The sequence below is a fragment of the Rattus norvegicus genome, chromosome 7 (assembly GCF_036323735.1).
Source record: "Rattus norvegicus strain BN/NHsdMcwi chromosome 7, GRCr8, whole genome shotgun sequence".
NCBI classification, from domain to species: Eukaryota; Metazoa; Chordata; class Mammalia; order Rodentia; family Muridae; genus Rattus; species Rattus norvegicus.
Window position 1 is genome coordinate 23,235,627 of NC_086025.1, and position 19,960 is coordinate 23,255,586.

The 19,960-nt window shown below is 46.6% G+C and overlaps 1 protein-coding gene across 5 annotated transcripts in view; it reads right to left on the reverse strand.

Moving 5' to 3' along the window:
- Stab2 (stabilin 2) overlaps positions 1-19,960 on the reverse strand; it is a 205,696-nt gene that overhangs the window by 98,689 nt on the left and 87,047 nt on the right. For all 5 annotated transcript variants that reach the window (XM_063263071.1, XM_063263072.1, XM_039078516.2 and 2 more), the window contains 8 exons: positions 18,638-18,691; positions 18,254-18,334; positions 15,105-15,257; positions 11,482-11,544; positions 8,323-8,406; positions 7,463-7,549; positions 5,584-5,695; positions 2,039-2,219 (listed from right to left, as the gene is read on the reverse strand). In XM_063263071.1, coding sequence (XP_063119141.1) covers positions 2,039-2,219; positions 5,584-5,695; positions 7,463-7,549; positions 8,323-8,406; positions 11,482-11,544; positions 15,105-15,257; positions 18,254-18,334; positions 18,638-18,691 — 815 coding nt within the window. The remainder of the gene's footprint in view (positions 1-2,038; positions 2,220-5,583; positions 5,696-7,462; positions 7,550-8,322; positions 8,407-11,481; positions 11,545-15,104; positions 15,258-18,253; positions 18,335-18,637; positions 18,692-19,960) is intronic.

The window sequence follows — 19,960 nt, forward strand, 5'->3', positions numbered from 1 at the left end:
GATGCAAGAGGCTCCGAGGGTTATTTTACTCAGATGATTTGTAGCATATACAAATGGATAAGATCTCCAGTTTCTATCATGTAACCACGGGAAAGACATCAAGTCTCTGCTCTCCCCAGGGTGACAGCCCCCACCCCACTCCCCAAAACAAGCCGGTGACTAAGCAAAGGTAAAATAAGAACTGGACTGGGATTCCAGGTACCCAATGTTTCCTCCAAGGTGTTTGAGGTGGTCACTGACTTCGAGCTGGAGGAGAGCAAGCTTCCTAGGACATTTGCTACTCCCCAAAGCTACTGTAGCTGCTACAGGGTTAAAGGAATGAGCAGAAGTCTTTCCACCATTCGACCTTTTATGGGGGGAGAGCTGCTACTGACAGTGCTTGTAAGTAAAGATGTCTTCAGAGCATGGGAGTTTCTTGGCTTTCCTTCTGTGATTGGCAGATTGAGCAGACATAGAAGCAACCACGAGACAAGCCTCTGGGCACATCTGTGATGGGTCACCTAAGTTAGGCTAGCCTCTGGCACACCTGTTGGGGATTATCTAGGTTATCTTAGTCTCTGGGCACACCCATTGGGGATTACCTAGGATAGGTTAGTCTCTGGGCACAGCCATGAGAGATCATGTGGATTTGGCTGTCTGAGGTCCCGAGACCTACTCTGATATGGACAGTACCACTTCACAGCCTCGGGTCCAGGACTGAATACAGAGGAAACAAACTGAGCACACACATCATCTATCTCTGTTGTCCCACTGAGGAGCTCACCTGACCAGCTGCCTCAAGCTCCTGCCACCATGGTGTCCCTACCACGATGGTCTGTCCCCTGAAACTATGTGAGTCAAAACCAACTCTTCTGTCTTTAAACTGATTTTCTCTGGGTATTTCGTCACAGTAGCAAGACAGATCAGTCTTCTTCCCTCTCTCTCTCCCTCCCTCCTTCCTTCCTTCCTTTTTTCCTTCCTTGATTCCATTTTGATTTTTGTTAAAGGCAGAGGCCCAGAGAGCTGAAATAAACCACCCAATTTGCCTCTGAGTTCCCATGCAGGGACTTGACGTTGTGCTGTCCAAGTTCATGATTGCAATGACTGGATACGTAGTGGGACACACACACACACACACACACACACACACACACACACACAGAGAGACACACAGAGACACACTCACATATACACAGACACACACAGACACAGAGACATACAGAAGTGCACTCACGTACACACAGACAAACATACACACAAACACACAAAGAAACACATAGAGACACAGAAACACACCGACACACAGGCACAGACAGATACACAGATACACACAGATGCAGACACACACAGACACAGAGACACACATAATATATATATATACACATAGACAAAGAATACATGCAGACACCTGTATACATACATACATAAGCACGCACACACACATACACACACACACAGACCACACACACACACACACACACACACACATACACATGCACACACACACACCCATAGAGGCCAAAAGACCGTTGGATCCCCTGGAGCTGTGGTTGCAGGCATGGGTGATAATAACATGACTCAGATCCTCTGGAGGAGCAGCAAGTGCTCTTCCTGGCTGAATCACCTCTCTAACACCCCTTCCGCATTTTGGATCTTTTTGAGACAAGGTCTTGTTACAGTCCAGACTGTGTCTACAGCAGTTCTCTTGCTTTAGCATTGCGAAGTGTTAGAATTGACTCTGCACTCTCCAGCCTTTGCTGTCTTCCTAAGTGGCTTGTCATAGTGAGAGATCCAGCCTGGGACACCATGCTCTTGCACTCTGTTCTTTCACTCTTTTCTACTGTTCTGTTAGGTAGGGGACATCACTACTAATGAGGAAAGTGAAGCTCAGAGAGGTAAGCCAACCTGCCCAAGGTCACACAGCTGCTGCCTTTCAAAGCAAGCAGAGCTGAGATTTAGATTCAGCTCATAGCTTCCACAAGATCCACACTGTCATAAAGCATTCGATATGGGCTGGCTCCACCCACAGGCAACAGAGTAGCCTTGGGCTGTGACCTACCTGGCTGTCTTATTGCTGTATTCACAGGAGGCATGAATGTGACAAAATTGCACATAGGGCCCACAGGCTGATGTCTGCTTGTCACAGAACCGCCCAGCTGTGCCTTCTCGGCATGTCCCTGACAGGCAGGCTCCATCGCTGTCCAGTCTGTTGTCACATGTCCCATGAACACACAGGCAGGCTGGAAGAGAAGGGGAGAGGGTGTTCCAGACTTGGAGCACAGTACCATGGAGGACAGAGGCCATCTCCCCGCCCCCCCAGACCACTGCTGTCAATCAGAGCTGGGTTGAAGTCAGGGCCACCAGAGTTTCTCAGTGTGCCTTAGAGAGCTGACTGTCCCCCTCCCCCCACCCTCTGGAGGAGGATATATTTATCCCCAGTGTGCTTTCGTTGTATAGGCAGGGGAGGAGATGAGTTTTCGTGATATGACAAAAGAAGCCAAGGAGCCCAATTGTCATCTACTTCATGGTTGGAGATGCTAGCCAAGAAGTTTCTCACTTTCTGAAAACATTCAAGAATACATAGGTAAGGTTTCTTCTGTTTGGAGAACTCCAGATAGGCTCATGTGTTAACTCTCCACTTTCATTCACAGCAAACTAGTGATAATTAGTGGTCAGGTTTGGATCCTGTCTTCATTCAAAGCCCTGGGCTGACTTTTCCCCACCTCATCAACCATCCTCAGTCCTAGGAGGTCGGTACATTCTACTTTCCAGGTGAGCAGGCAGAGGCCCAGAGAGCTGAAGCAAACCACCCACTTTGCCTGAGTTCCCATGCAGGGACTTGACCCTGTGCTGTCCAAGACTGCATTTACAGTGACTGCATGCAGGGTGGGCCTTGGTGTTAACGAGCTCTTCTACAGCTCCTGTCATTTTAAACCTTAGCCACTTTACCTTGCTTCTGAATATTAGTATTTGAAAATTTCAAAGTGGGGGGCTTAGTTCAATCAGAAAAATGCTTGCTGCACAAGCATGAGGAACCCATTAAAACAACAACAACAACAACAACAACAACAACAACAACAACAACAACAACAGCAGCACCCCAAAACCACCCACACACAATAGGAAGGCAGGAGCTGGTAGGTCCTTGGAATCGCTGGCTGATGAGAGACCCTATCTCAGAAAACAAGATGATTGATCCATGAGGAAAGACACCCAGGGTGACCTTTGGCTTCCACATGTGTTTGTACGTACAGTGTGCATGTACATCCCCATGCACATGTAGCCATATGAATTTGTACACACACACACACACACACACACACACACACACACACACCCCTCAGGCATCGGTGCATGGGGGTGGGAGTAAGAAGGAGGGAGAGGCAGGGAGCTTCTCAAAGGAAGGCTGCAAGGATTAGGGTTTGAATAGAGCCCTAACTGAAAGGCTCTGAGCCTTGCCCCAGCCAGGACTAAGGAGACTGGAGCAAGCACACAGCAAAGAGCAAACAAACTCAAAGGAAAGAGTCTGGGAAGTCATATCTGGATTTAGAACAAAAATGAACGGTTATAGCATGCTGAGTAAGCCAGCGTTTCATTTGTGAAGACTAGGTCCCCAGTGGCCACAGACCTAAGATGGAGGGCAAAGCTGGCAGCCCCCTCCTGACCTGAGCCTCCACATCCTGCCAAGGTTGTTGGGCTTTGTAATAAATTCCTATTCCTGTCTCAAAAATCTTACTTGGCAGAGAGAACAAGCAGATAGGACTGAACAGCACTGATTCCTGCTGTGTTACTGGGTTCCCAGGCAAATACATCATGAGGCGGAGGGAGGCATGTTCTTAACAAATGTGAGGGGCTGGTGGGGACAGCATTTATGTGACTTTGTTTATCCATTACTTAACAGATGTAATCTCTATGCTAAAGTCTCCCAATTATGGTCTGCTTGGTATCATAAACAAACTGTGACATATTCTTAGGTTTTGTGCCTGTGATTCGCCCACCTTGGATCAAAAATATTTTAAAAAATCTGTGTCTGTTCTAAGTATAGACATACCTTTTCCTTGCCATTATTGCCAAAAAATAAATAAATAAAATAGAGCATGGGAATTATTTGTGTGGCATTTATATAGCATTTGTTATGAGAAGGGACCCAGAGGGGATTCATATGTGAGGATGTGCACAGGATCCAGGCAAACACTATGCCTTTTTATGTAAAGAACTGAGCAGCTACAGAATTCAGACCCAGCAGAACTAATCCCCCTGGGATGCTGAGGACAACTGTGCAACACTGTCTTCATTTTCTAGATGGAGACACTGTAACACCTTCCTCAGACCACAGAGACACTAACTGTAGAAATGAGATTTTAACTTTCTGTCTAACTCCCCTGGAAACTCTTACCTATTCATTTCATGTTGGAAAGTTCCAATTTTAGTTTAGAAACAGACATCTAAAAATGTAGATGGTTAAATATACACATGTGATGGTTTGTATAAGCTTGGGTCAGGGCATGGGCTTTAAAACCCTCAGCCTAGGTGCCTGGAAGCCAGTTTTCCACTAGAAGCTTTCAGATGAAGATGTAGAACTCTTAGCTCCTCCTGCACCATGCCTGCCTAGATGCTGCTATGCTCCTGCCTTGATGATAATGGACTGAACCTCTGAACTTGTAAGCCTCCCTCAGTTAAATGTTGTTCTTATAAGAGTTGCTTTGGTCATGGTGTCTGTTCACCGCAGTAAAACCCTAACTAACCCTAACTATGATGTCATTTTAAAGAATAATTCACTTCCTGAGAGTATAGGGCTGCATTAGTATATGCCTATCGCAGACCTTTCCTCTGTTCTTTTAGGCTTTTTGATAATATGCCATTGAGGTATGGTTACTGCTCCTAGAATAACAACAAAAACAGTAAGAATCACAGTAGTAGCTAGCATATTTTCAGCATGTACTATGTGCTAGATGTGTCCTAGGAAAAGCTTTCCACACATAAGTTGGAATGAATTTACAAAATGCTTACTAGTACTTTCGCACTTATCTTGCAATTTGAGGGTGCCCTGGTCCAAAATCTTAATTTTTGGGGGGTTGGGGAGAGTGGTGAGACAGAATTTCTCTTTGTAGCCCTGGCTGTCCTGGAACTGACTCTGTAGACAAGGCCGGCCTCCAACTCAGAGATCCCCTGCCTCTGTCTCCCCTGGGATTCAGGTGTGCACCACCACCTGGTTGAGGTCATAATTCTTAAAGGGAAGAATTGACGGGTAAAGATCATTTGAAAGGGAGCAGATCTAATTCTTGAGATGGGACTGTCTGTGTCTTCATGGACATAGAATGGATTTCTAAAGTGTGTACCCTGGATGGGCACAGCCAGCACACCCCAGGGACCTGTTAAAAATGCAATTTCTCAGACTCGTCCCGGAGAGTCAGAAACTCAGCAGCTTGTGCCCAGCTGTCTGCACCTGCTATCGTTTGAGAAGCAGAACTTAAAACCACTCCATCGCCACGCTGTGATGACGACACACCACACAAGCAAAATCCATAAGACTCTAGACCACACCATTAGCATACTCGGTGTGAGAGGGAGCCCGTGGAAGGGAGCCCCAGAAGCCCCACTTACTTCTGTTACACCGGGGTCCGTATCTGTTGGGGTCGGAGCAGAACTGACACATGGAACCTTGGAAGCCATCCTGGCAAATGCAAGTCCCGTTGCCAGCAAGTCCGTCCATGCACTGCGAGCAAAGGCAACCCCGTGGGCTGTTAGGACGCACGAGGCAGTGGAGTTCTTGCTTTTGATTCATGGCTTCAATGTGAACTCCATTGGAAGTGACTTTGGACTCCTTGTGGGAGGCGGAGTCATTTTGGTATCAGGAAAACTAGTACCGGGCTTGGGGATCCTGATCTAGGATTTAGAACCTTAAAGGACAGGGTGCAGGCCGTATTGTTGTAGCTATTTCCTCTGAGCTGAAACACTGTGCGGTGGAGTGAGGTTCAGCGCTCGGAAGGTTAATTTTAGAGGCTCAGGAAACTCATACAACGTAAGACTCAAGAAGCCTGAACCGCATGACCTACAGGGAGCCTCAGAGTTTATATAAGCAGGGAATGCTCGCTGGGGCAGCAGACTCTTCAGCGGGTCTGTGTGATAGTAGGGCAGGTAGCCGCTTTTTTGAGTCATGTGCTGGGATGAACCTTTTCAGTGATGTGGTCGCTCAGAGTCACTCTGGCTTCCAGAGGTAAACCTAAGACTGGAGGTGAACTCACTGGTTCACCAAGACAGACTGGAGGATTTTTTTTGCCAGTACTCTATCTGGGGTAGATATATCTGTTCATATCTCCTCAGAATAGGAGGGTTACAAATGTGAACCGAGACCCTTGGCACAACGTTTAGAGCATAGCAGCAGGCAGATGGGGGCCTTCAGCTGAGGCCTGGCCCTGGTCTCTCTACATTCTTGCTTGCCCAGCTGTGGTCTACACTGCAGTGTTTTTCTCCATTGTAAACTTGCTTGCTCTCCGATCTGTATAGCCCTGGCAAGACCAGGCTGGTACTGACTGCTACACGTCAGAGCTGGGTGTGGGCTACCTTCTCCATTAACGACCAGGTCTCAGGGTCTACTGGTCTCCTTTTACTTTTTACTTTCTGTGTAACACCTCCCCAAATCCCCCTCCCCCAGGGTTTTTTTTCCCTTTGCAAGAGCCGTACTTTAGATGTGGGTCTATTAAAGTCTCAAATCTATAGTTTTCCTACATAAGCAGCTACGTTTACCTTCCTTTGCTTGGTCTTGGCCTCCAAGCAGATGAGTTAAGCTTTGGCTTTTACATGTCACTAGGTTCTGAGGTTGGGTTTAAACAAACAAAACAACCATTGGCCAATGCTGTTATTATTACTATTATTATTATTATTGTTATCGTTATTATTTTAAAGAATTATTTATTGTATATTGTATATGTATTGTATATTGTATATATATAAAACCAGTATATATATATATATATATATATATATATATATATATATATATATACATACATATATATATATACTGTAGCTGTCCTCAGACACGCCAGAAGAGGGCATCAGATCCCATTACAGATGGTTGTGAGCCACCATGTGGTTGCTGGGAATTGAACCCAGGACCTCTGGAAGAGCAGTCAGTGCTCCTAACCACTGAGCCATCCCTCCAGCCCTGTTATTCTTATTTTTAAGAACCATCAAATCCTTCGACCTTAGGGTCTTATCCACAGGTTTGGTGAGTGAGGTGCAGAGAGTTTTGAGTTGCCTGGGATCTCACGGTGAACCACAGGGGAGACAAGATTCCCCTCCCCCGGCCCAGACTCCTCCGCTGCAGACACTTCCTGTGTCGGTAACGGATCCAGTGATTTGGATTCCAGGGAGCGCTGGCCAGCCTTGTGCCACTTTTCAGGATTTTTCAGCATTACTGTGTGACTTAAGAAAGGTCAGCACACACGAAACCGTGTGAACCAGGCTGGACTGGACTCACCTGCCCATTTCCGGAACATGGAGTCAAGAAGCCTCCTGGACATGGGGTGCAGTCGGGCCCAAAGAAACCTTTGCAGCATCTGGGTATCTGTAAATAACACACATGCTGCCCTGGGGACCCCAAGGAGGGCACTGATTTCTCCAGGGGGGTGGTTCTGATGCTCGCTAGTGGGATAGGATGCCAATCAACCCCTCTAATGAACCCGCTAGTGCGTTAGCACCAATCTACCAGACGTCTCTCATGTGAACAGGGGAAGGAGGCTTTTGCTTATGGAGGATATAAGAGCATGGGGAAGAGTCAGTGTGGAAAACAGAGAGCTAATGGGGCCAGAGAATCACTCGGTGGCAGAGGTCTGGCTTAGAGTTTGCAAGGCCCTGAGGTTGATTCCAAAAGCAAACAAAGAAACGGGGATTAAAAGAACATTTCAGAACACTCCTGGGACTGGTAAGTGCTAGGAAGATGGCCATTTGAACGGAGTGGTGGTGTGCAGGGACAGTTTGAGGGCCTGCTGGGTAGTGACACAAGTGTGAGGTAGAGGGAGACCGGAAAGATGAGTCAGCCCCTGCGCATCTGGAGGAGCGTGCTGAGGAGATTATCCAGTGAGCAGGTGATGAGGCCAGAGTGTGGGTTAGAGCCACTTGGGTGGAGGGTGGCTCGCATGATGTCATAGATTCTGTGAAAAGGCAGGGGGACTCAGGGAGGTGTGATTTGGGTAGGTGGGACCTGAGCACACTACCCAGCCCACCTTTTGATTTCCACTTAGGAAAACAGTCTAAATTCCTTCAGGACACTTGTGACCAAAGCTCAGAGCTTTGAGAGTCTTGGTGACCTGGATGGGACCCTGACTGGACCCTCCTCACCTCCACAGTCACATTACAATATCGGGCACAGCCACTTTTCAGGTTCCGTACTCTGCTGCTGTAGAAACAGGACGAGAAGATTGTCTGGAAGAAAGCCGGTGGGTAAAAGCATTGTTGTGTGCACCCAAGCATCCTCTGTGCCTTACAAGCCTCTCCCTGAGCCAGCTACTCTACCCCATGACACCAGAGCAAGAGCCACACCAGCACACCCAAGTCCAAATCAGACAGCCATCTTCCTGAGACCCCCTCCTTTGTTAGTAGAGTAGAAGCCAAGCTTTGAACAGCCTGTGGCACAAGGATCTCAGCACCTTCTCTCCTTATGGCAGACATTTTAATCGATCAGGGAACATTCGGATTCCTCCTCCCTGTAGTCTGGCTTCTTCTGTTCTACAGTCGTCCTTAAGGTATGCGGACATTTTGGAGCCAGTAAGTATCTATCTCTTCTATGTGGGGAAAAAAAATCCACCAACTAAAATAAATATCAACAGCATAGGGCTTTAGTCTTGGATCCAGGAACTGATTAAGTGCATCCTTCTCTTCTTTAGTCTGGTGCTCATATAGTGCCCATGTATTGAGGACTTGCAACAGTCTAGGCACACTGCTTATGGTTGGTCACTTTGCCAACTCATGCAAATGTTTTTTACTTGTTTCCTTTTTGGTATATGAGGATATTGGGGATCAGATAGGCTAAGCCACTGTTCCTACCCAGCTCTGCTAATATCTGGTCCAGAAACTCTCGTGCAATGGAGCAAGAACACTGAAATCAAGTTTCATCCCAAGAATTTAGCTCCTGGTTCAGATCTTGTATCAGACACATCCTTCTGTTGACCCTTTGTTTTAGGCTCTGTGTAGGGAGAGACTGATGAGACCATAGCAGGCCACAGGATCCTAAAATCTTATCTATAGAACGGCATTCTGGGGTCACAAAGGAGGGAACGTTTTAGGTAATTAACCAGTTATGAATCCAGGGGTCTCAGGAGCTTTTGTGGTTTGTCCCCATTTCCCTTTCTTCCCCTCATTCTTCCCTTTAGCTTGAGGTTCACTAAATGGTGTCAGACTCACAGACACAAATCCTGATTCTATTACATGTCAGCTATGTGTGCTTGTCTTGATGCCGACAACGACATTTATCCTTCCAAGGTTTGATGGTCAATATTGATTGTTAACTCTATAGGCGCTAGAACCGCCTAGGTGACAAGACTATTGTCACGCCTGTGAGGGATGATATAGACTAATCTAGATTAATCTAGTCATTTAGGGAAGGCATCTTTCTGAATGGGGCAGCACCAGTCTATGAGGGAGGTCCTAGACTACAAAAAGGAGAAAGCTAGCTAGCTTCATTTTTTTCTCTGCTTCATAACTGCAGATACAATGTGAGATGAAGCCTTATGCTATGCTTTCTGCGGTGAACTGTATCCCCTCGAACCGTGAGCTCAAACGAACACTTTCTGTCCTAGGGTGCTTGTTGTCAGGGAGTTTTATCACAGCAACCAGAGAAGTAACTAATATCCCACGGTTGCTGCCCAGAGTGGCTGGAAGAGTGTCTGCCATCCAGCTGGCAATGCAGTACCAACTCATTCTTGTCTTTCTCTTGTTTCCTGGTTCCTGGTTTCCCAAGGTACTCATGGGAAATTGCTTCATTAAACACAACAAACACTTGGACACCCACACCCACTTAAGTTTAATGTTCTGCTTCATGAAGTATTCCCTATTAGGGGTGTATTAAAGACCTTGTCTCTTTCCATAATGATCTAGTCTAATATTGAAAGAACTTTTTGTTTGGAAAAGCCTTTCTTAAAAGGCAGAAATTTCTGTCATCATCTGCTTTTGTCCAACAGAGTACTTGGTGTGTAATTATAGATTGCTGTATACTTGTATAACATCATGTATATTTATATATGCATACATTTATATGTAGTCTGAACTTCCCAAGGCAAAACCCAAACCAATATGATATCTTATTTATTTGGCCCACAGTCAAGCAATGCATCTGAGAGATGATCAAACTTCAATCAATACGCGTGTGAAGAATTCAATTAAACATAAAACATTTCAGATATTTGGAGCTATTTCCTGACATTTATTTTTATTCTTTTATTTTTTTATTTGTGTGTATCTGTGTCTGTATGCGGGTACCTATGGAGTCTGGAGAAGGGTGTTGGATCTGCAAAACTGGTGTCACAGGTGCTTGTGAGCCACCTGCCACGGGTGCTGGGACAGAACTCAGGTCCTCTGCAATGGCAGTAAGTGCTTTTGATTACCCAGCCATTTCTCCTGCCCCATTTTGATTCTTTTCAGAAAATGATAAATAAACATGTTTATGGGATACAGTGTAATACTACATACTTAAAAGCGAAAGCAAAGTGACTAATTCAGGCTAATCAACGTTATTATTGCCTCATCTGCTTACATCTTTGTGGGGAGAACATTTTTTTTTTCAGGTTTGAGAGGCTGTGTTTATTAAACTGACCCTTTGCACTACGAATCCACCTACATCCGTAAACAAACACAGTACATTTGGAAGTAGGAGGCTAGCCCATCAGAAGTGGCAGAGAAACGATTCTGTTCACACACTGAAATCTCACCACAGCGCCCTCCTTATTGCCTCATCTACTTATATCTTTGTGGGAAGAACATTTAATGTCCTGTCTTTTTTTTTTTTTTTTTATTTTATTTTTTTGTACACAGGACATTAGGTGCTATCATATCCAGTCAGGATACTGTGCCTAACCTGGGACTTACTCTTCTTGTCTAACTGATAGCGTGTAATCTTTCCTCCTCCTCCCGCATATCCCTCTAGAATTATGCCTGGTAAGAGCAAATACCAAATACCAGCGCTGGGCTTTATGTGGGAGGGAGAAGAAGACAGGAAGAGCTGGGAAGCTGTTTGTTCTGGGCTGTTAGGAGTTTTTATTACACTAACACCTTTGTTATTCGAAGAGAAAGAAAATTAGGATAAAGATGTTAAGAGACTAAACCAGGGTCAGCTAGGGGTCAAACATGATTGGTGGGGTCTCCTCCTCCCACCCCTGCTATGGTCAGGGGTAGGGCAGGGGCTATACATTAGCCCAGGTTTAAAGAAGGAAGCAGGCAGAGAAGAAGAGAGAGGATCCAGTGGGCTAGTTCAGGGCGCGCATAAAACAGCCTTATCGCACTCACCGCGGGCTTTGAGTCAGCAGGGCATTTGCTCCAGTGTTTCGTGGAACAGCTCACGCAAGTGCCCTGAAGGGAAGACAGCAGTCAGCAGAGGCATCCCCTGCATTCACAGAGAGACTGCCTTCAGGGAGGGGGTGGGGATAGGGTCAGGTAGCGGAGCCGGCCCTCGGCGGGGGGTGGGGGCGTTGGCGCCCCTCCTGGAGAAGGCAGCTCCTAGACTCTTCCACTGCCCTTCCGGTTCTTTCCCAGAATGCAGGAGTGAAGCTAATGCCAGATGAGTGGTGGGAAAGCTGAATATGCCTGCAACACCTGCTTCTCCCCTTTTCCTCTCCCCCTCCCCTTCCCTCCCTCCCTCCCTCCCTCCCTCCCTCCCTCCCTCTGTGTCACAGCCTACAGACTGCAGCATCCTGGTCTCTCTGCATGAGAAGCACCCACCCCTGGGGACCCCTGCAGTCATTCGTCTCCAGGGATACAGGGTCAGCACAGCACAGAGCTAAGGTGACTCAGATGACCGGTCCCCATTAGCTGAGCAGTAATAAAGGGAAACAACAGACCCTCCATTTTCGCCTTTGCCTCTATTGGTTCTTAATTTGGGAACGGAGAGACAAGATGCCTGTCCTCACATCTGTCCAGATTGGTTCTCTGACCTCTGTCTAGCTCTGTGACCAGCTTCCAGCTACTTTTGGTTAACTGGAGGCACCAGGAGAGCCCTTGTTGTAGGAGGAGAGCAAATCAAGGGCTTCCTCCCTGTTTCCACCCTGGTTGGTCCACTGCCCCTACAGTTCCACAAAACCTCTTCTTCTGCTCTTCCTCCTCTCACGGGAATCCCCTTCCTCATTCTTAGCCCTTTGGTTCTGGCCAGGATGTTTGCTGTGGCTGTTCCTCCCTGGCCACTCAGAGCCACATGTTTGTGTCCCTTTGAACTATCTGGGATATGTTTTGTTCCCTGCAGGGACTTGAATCAGCAAATTACTGCTAATACCTGCTAATAATACCGTGTTTCTTGTGTTCCCATGGCCATCTTGGAACGCACGCTGTGGTCCAGGCTGGCCTCACACTCAGAGATCCACCTGGCTCTGCCTTTGACTCCTGACCTGCTTGTAAAGTGCTATTTATTAAGCCTCTAAAGTCCAAACAGAACACATCCGAAGGCAGCCATGCTCTGAATGTGTCCAGAAGGGAGATTTTAGGACACTCAGACTATTTTTTACTCATTCCAGACCTAAATACATACTTCCTAGAGAATTCATTTGGACTTTTAGGATAGCAAATCAGCCGGGTGGTGGTGGCACCTTTAATCCCAGCTAAGGAAGCAGAGGCAGGTGTACCTCTGTGAGTTTGAGAGCAAACTGGTCTATACCAGGGTTATGTGGAGAAACCATGTCTTGAAAAAACAAAACAAAACAAAACAAAACAAAAACAATAAGAAAAAACTCCCAAAAACCCAAACCAAAAATGAGAGGGGGAGAGAGAGAGAGAGAGAGAGAGAGAGAGAGAGAGAGAGAGAGAGAGAGAGAGAGAGAAGAGGGGGGAGGGGAAGAGGGAAGAAGAGGGGGGAGGGAGAAGGGAGGAGGGAGGAGGGAGGAGGGAGGAAGGAGGGAGGAGGGAGGAGGGAGAAGGGAGGAAGGAGGGAGGAAAGAGATCTAGTCAAAACCAGCCTGAACTAGGAAGGGCAGGCAGAGCTGACTTTTAGCCTGGAGAAAAGGGTGAATGTTAAAGAGAAGAGGAAAGATTCAATCTTAGCTGCTGGAAATTCTCCCTACGGAACCACAAGTCTTTGGGTTGCAACACAAACCCATCCCTGGAGTTTGTCCCTTAGAATGATGAAGAACAAGCTTTGAAACAGCCAGAGGCAGAGCATGGCCACCAGCAAGACTGCCCTGTCCCTCTACAAACTCCTCTCTCTGAACCCACAGCGCTGCCGGCAATAGGAGGCGCTGAAGAGCACATTAAATGACTGGACCATGCTCTTCCTCATGTTTGTAGAGCCAGATTTTCCTAACAGGTTCAACCGCCCTCTCTGGTTTAAGCCAGGCGATGCTCCCCTCAATGGGGATTATCCAAAGTAGGAACCAAACACATTGCTGCCAGGGGCTGGCTAGGACAGCAAATGTTCCAACCTCTCTTAAGAAGGGCTGATTGGAGAGCTGTAAAGTTCTCCAGATGGCATCTGACTTTCAGAAGTCATAGCTTAAAACAAACATTGTATCAAGGAAGAGCCCTGGGAGTTGAAAGCCAGTCACCATTCTAAGCTGGTGCTTAGCTATTCCCAGACTCCGACAGGAAAGAACAGGAAGGTGGCCTGCTGGCACATGACTGGAATCCCACACTTGGCAGCTGATCCAGGAAGGTTGTGAGTTCAAGGCCAGACTGGGCTACATATTGAGACCCTGTTTCAAAAAGAAGAGAAGGAAAAGGAAGAAGAAGAGGCAGAGAAAGATTAAAAAGTAAAATTAGGTGTTTTGTCCCCCTTGTTCAGAGCTTGTGTTCCAAAGATACCATGAGATCAATCATTATGATTGAACTATCTCGCAAAGAAGGAGTCAGACCTCTTACTGCTGTGATTTGGGGTTTGTTGGTCTGTAGTATGTTAGAGATTGCATGTGGTGAAGTGTTGGAATTAAGGGTGCTTTGATTAAAACTTGCTGAGCCAAAATGGTCGATACGGAGTTGGAAAGGGCCACTTTTCAGCCCAGAAGGTGATGGAAAGTCAGGTATTGGAAAAGGATTCAAGAAAGACAATCAGCCACTCCCCCGAGCATCCACCTGCAGAGGAAAGTTTTATCTTTGGTCCCTCTTGGAGAGCTTTGAACAGCTGTCTCGGGTGACTGGGCAGTGGAAGAAAAAGGGAAGAAACTAATCCTGAACCCCAAGGAGAAAACCCTGCTCAGATTCGGCCTCTGTGACTCAGTAGGCTGAATAGCAACTCTCCCCGAGTCATGTCCCCCAAACCTTAGGGCATTCCCACATCCAGTGGCTGTTATCCTTACCAATATGGGAGAAGCCACACAGGGATCAAAGCCACGAGAGGGGGAGTGCGGAGGTGCAGGTGTGGGGCTATGGGATGAATTCTGAGCAGGGCGCCAAGGAATTGTTGGATGATGGGGGATTAGTGAACTGGCCTGTGCTTATGTCTCAAGCTACTTAAGAGTAAGAGGCAGGAGGATCTCTGAAGTTCACAAATGTGAAGCCATCTTGGAGCACCTGGAGAGCCATCATCATCATCATCATCATCATCATCATCATCATCATCACCATCATCATCATCATCACCATCATCATCATCACCACCACCACCACCATCAGCCTCTGGGATTTTAGGGCCTCCAAGGTCAGGGTAGCCTTGTTGACACTCTGATTTTAGATTTCCTATGTGGTAGGATAAATGACTGACATCTATGGTCATTCGTTATGACCACACCAAGAGTCCTGCTCACCTGCAGGCCATCTCCAGTAGAAATCCCACCAGAACCTTGGTTCACGGCTGACAGGACCACATGCCTCCTCATGGACAGGTGCCCACACGTGGCGGTTTTAACGTTCTCAGAACTGAGAACAGGATGCTGCCGATGGCTACTCACCAGCCCCACCCTCTCCGACTTCCCAGATTTTCTAAGTTCATTTACCAGTTTCAGCTCGATCTTTGTTTCATTGCATCGGTGGGGAAGAATCGGGAGGATGGAGGGAGGAATGAGGACTCCCGTCAGTGTGTAAATTCGGCCATTTTTGGCAGCGACTTCGGTTTCATCCATGGCCACGTTGTTTGCCAGAATCTGCCCCTGAAAGAAGAAACATTGGTGTTGTCCATCGTCCATTCTGATGGCAGAGCCCAGAGCCATCCCTTGGCGGATGCCCACGGTTAGAGTATCTCTAAACCGCTCAACTTGATCTCTCCTTAGAGGGAAGGTTGCTATTGGGCAGTTTTCTGTCAGGAAATGATTGTGTCTGTGAACTGAATCCCTTCCTGGGCAAGAGACACGCTGAGGTGGCGCAGAGGCCTGTCCACTTCCACTTTGAACAGCACTTGCTTATTTTACCTGCTAGTTCCCAAAGGAGGATCCAGCGAGTCAACACATTTACTGACCTCAAATGAACTCTGTTTTAGGCCCCATGGACACGTCGGTAAACAGCTAGTTGAGGGAGCAAAGTATGAATCAAGTCACCGAGTTTTTTGAGTTCTACTTTCCCCAAACCTGCTCCTCCAGCAGATCAGTGGCGGCGTCATCCTTGCTGCTCAAGCCAAAAGCTTGAGTCACGCTTGGCTTTCTCAGTCCTTATCACCCGTCGAATGCATTAGCAAGGCTGGGCATGGTGGTGCATGCATTTAATCCCAGCACTCAGGAGGCAGAGACAGGTAGATCTCTGTGAGTTTAAAGCTCGCCTGACCTACATAATGAGTTCTAGGACAGCCAGGGCTACATAGTGAGACCCTGTCTCAACAACACACACACACACACACACACACACACACACACACACACAGAGAGAGAGAGAGAGAGAGAGAGAGAGAGAGAGAATTTTGTTGGGCTTATCTTAAAAATTGTATTTATAATTCAATTACTTCTTACCATGTCTGTGTCTAATTATTTTCTTTGCATGTATGCATAGGCCAACTTAGGTATTCTATAATCTATCTATCTATCTATCTATCTATCTATCTATCTATCTATCTATCTATCTATCTATCTACTATCTATCCATCTATCTAAAGTCTCCCACTAGCCCAGCATACATCAAGTAGCAAGGACAGATTGACTAATGAGCTCCAGGAATCCATCTATCTCTCTGTCTCTCCAGTACTGGGATGACACCACACTTGTGGTTTTTGATATGGGTTCTGGGATAGAAGTCAGGCCCTCACTGTTGAGCGACAAGCACTTTACCATCTGAGCTACTTCCTAGCCTCTACTGCCATTTTTACTGGTTCATAAATCAAGTCTCTTAACTTGTCTCCCAAATGGTGTGTCTTATCGGATAATTCTCTCACAATCTTCCAGTTGGGGTTCGAGCCATACCCTCGCTCTGACTTCGTAGGGCAGATGGAACCTTCCCTACCTCTCCATCCCTTGGTTGTGTGACTGCTTCCCACCCCTCTTCCTGCTGCTGCCACTGCTCTGACCACACTGTCTTCTTGTTCCTCAAACAGCTCTGCATGTTCCTTACTGTGAACGTTTGTTTTTGGCTGTTTCTCTCTCTAGAAACTTCTGTCCCCAGACAGTCACACGACTGAGACCTCTATTTCCTTCAAGTCTTCGTTCAGATGTTTTCTTCTTTGTGGAACTTTATCTAAAGTGCCAGTCCCCTGAAAGTGGAAGCTTGGCTAAGAGTTGGAGGAAGAATTCCAAGGATCGGGGCAGGGGACTGAGATGGGTAAGGGAGATACAGAGCAGGACAAAACATGGACGGCTTTCTTTCACGTACAGAATCTAGGTTGAGTACACACATACATATATGTGTACAAATGGCTTGAAGACAGAGAGGGGAGGAAGGGACTATGGGGGCATTGTAGCAGGAAGCAGAGGGAGATGTGCACGAGCTAGAGTGACGTACACAGGGAGACATGTGTAGACACGAAAATGTTGTAATAACCCATTATTTTCAATGCTAACTAGAACAATAACAAGTGGATGTGAAGGCCCACTCTCCTATTCTCCCTGCTTCGCCTTTCCCCCTCATTGCTCCCGAGGGTAACCTTCTCCCCCCGGCCTCTGTATTGACTGCTTCCTACTTATTAGAATGGAAGTCCCATGCAACCAGAGATTTTCATCCGTTTGCTCATGTGTTCTTCCAGGCATAGGACAACGCCTGGTACAAATTGGTACCCAGCAGATGTCTGCTGAATGGATGAGGTCATCCTCATTGTCCTTGTTGTGGTTGTCGTCGTCGTCGTCATCATCATCATCATCATCATCAATAGGACGCCATCATCATTGTCCTCATGATCATCATTGTCATCATCATCAATAGTAGACAGATGACTCAACAGGAGACAATTCTCTCTGCTCCTAGACTTATCCACCCCAGTCAGTGAGCTTCTTTGAGTTTCTTAAGTCAACCACATACCCCATGGCTTCTCACATACTCTTCTTCCACCCCAAACCCTCTCTTATTCAACTGGACAATCTCATTCTACTCATCCCTCAAGTCTTGACCTACTGCCTTTCTTAGACTCCTCCTCTACTCACTTTCACAATCTCTTTGACCAACACCCATTGCAACAGCAATTCACCGATCCTTTAATGGATTGTTACATTCTATTTTCTCTGCTAGGATGTGAGTCCTTCTTTTATCCTTCTTGCTTTAACCCAGACGGTTACTCGTGTAGGTGGTATTTGCTAAAAGAACTGAGCAAAGAGTAGAATAGTTGTGAAGATATCAGGACCGTGAACCAGGGGTGATGGCTCATTGGTAAAGTGCTTGGATTTCAAGTAGTACAAAATCCCTAGTATCTGTCTATAAAAAGTCAGGCACAGTAGCATGCACTTGTAATTCTGATACTGGAGAGGTGAAGATATATGGATTTCTAGGGTTCACTGGTCAGCCAACTTAACCCATTTATCAAATTGCAGGTCAATGAGAGACCTTGTCTCAAAAGGGAGGAGGCCTATGGAATGACATCTGAGTCGGTCCTCTGGTCTCCATGTGTATACACGTGTACCAGCATACACAGGACCATTCCCACAGATGTTACCTAACAAGAAAAGGTTTCAGATCTGTGAGTTAGTGCAGACGCGAACACACAGGAGTCAGCACCAGCCGTAGGCTTCTCACTTACTTTGCTGGTTATGTTAAACTTGATGATCTGGTTGGCCATGCTCCTGATGTGAGGCGTCGAGACCAGAGTGGCTACTTCCAGCTACAATGGGAAGAGATCAAGGAGTCACTTGCAGCAACGCACAAGGTCCCCATTTCTCAGTCTGTGCTGCAAAAAAAGTCCTTAACTACTGATGAAATGATGGGAGCTTTGATGCCATGAGCATCTGTGGTTTTAAGGGGTTCTTTGGAAACAATCTCAAAGATAACAATTACAGACAGAAGATCCGTCCAGAGTTAATAAGTGCCACACATAATTCTCCAGCCCCAGTATATTGGAATTCCAGACTAGGACCTGGTATTTTAAAAGCCAGGATAGAGTAGTACAAAGAAGAATAGAGCCAACCTGAGTAAACGCAACAATGTGGTATCTGACGAGTTCCAGAAGTTTCCGAGAGCCCTGCAAAAGAACCGGTGTACTATGTCAACCAAGGAAGAAAACTCGGCCTGCCCCCTTTTCTGAGAACCTTTCACATGAATGATTTTGGATATTACTTATAATGACCCAATCTCTTTACAGGGAAATTGAAGATAAGAAAAATTCCATGCATGAATAGCTGACATCCATCAAACCTCTTGGCTGTTCTAAAAACATAGCATGTGCATTTGGCATAAACCCCAGTCTCTGTGAGTATAGACCACCATTAGCCCTTTCCACATGTGGTAATAGTGAGCATCATAATACACCCACGTCACCTGGTTTCCTCAGTATATGAACGCATCCTCTCAGCTACTCTGCTCAACCATCCCTGTGCAAATCTCAGGTTACATCCTGGAACGCCCATAATCTCCTTCTATTTATGACTCTCATCAGTTCCATACATCAATATTTGTTTGTCCATATACTCATATCTTAGGACTGCTCATCTATCAGGACCCTGGTGACCCAGTCCCTCAAAAGAAGTCGCTCTTCTTCAGAGAACGTTTACAGAGTTTCTTCTCACTTCAAATCAACTGAAGTGGAGAAAAACAATCACCAAACCAAACCATGACAGCACAACCCTGCCATGACCTTGACTAGGCTCCGGGAACTCTCAGGGAGAGCCACAGGCAGAAAGGAGAAGTATAAGTGGCCCAGGGCAGAAGGTGGTCGTAGCGGCTTCCAAGACAAAGACTCAGCTAGTTGTAAGAAGTTGTAAGAAGGGGGCTGGAGAGATGGCTCAGTGGTTAAGAGCACTGAGTGCTCTTCCAGAGGTCCTAAGTTCAAATCCCAGCAACCACATGGTGGCTCACAACCAACTGTCATGGGGATCTGATGCCCTCTTCTGGTGTCTGAAGACAGTGACAATGTACCCACATACATGAAATAAATAAATCTTTAAAAAAAAAAAAAAGAAGTTGTAAGAAGGTTTGTAGCACAGCTTGGACAGACAAAGGATTGTAGACAAAGGGCATAATGACCTCCAGGAGGTCAAGGCTCAGGCTGAATAAAATCGTTGCATGCCTCTATCAGACTCCTCTTGGCATTTGACCTTGGTCATGATGCTAACGAGTTACCTGTAAGCAATGACCATCTATCTCCGTTTGTCTGGTCCAGTTCTAGCTTACACCTGTTGTCTGGCTGCTCTATTCATCCTCAAAAGCATCCCTGGTGCAGATGATGAAGGGTGATTACAAGCTGCAGTGTGATGTGCAGGGCTGTGCGTCAGTAAGAGTGTTGAGCTTGCCA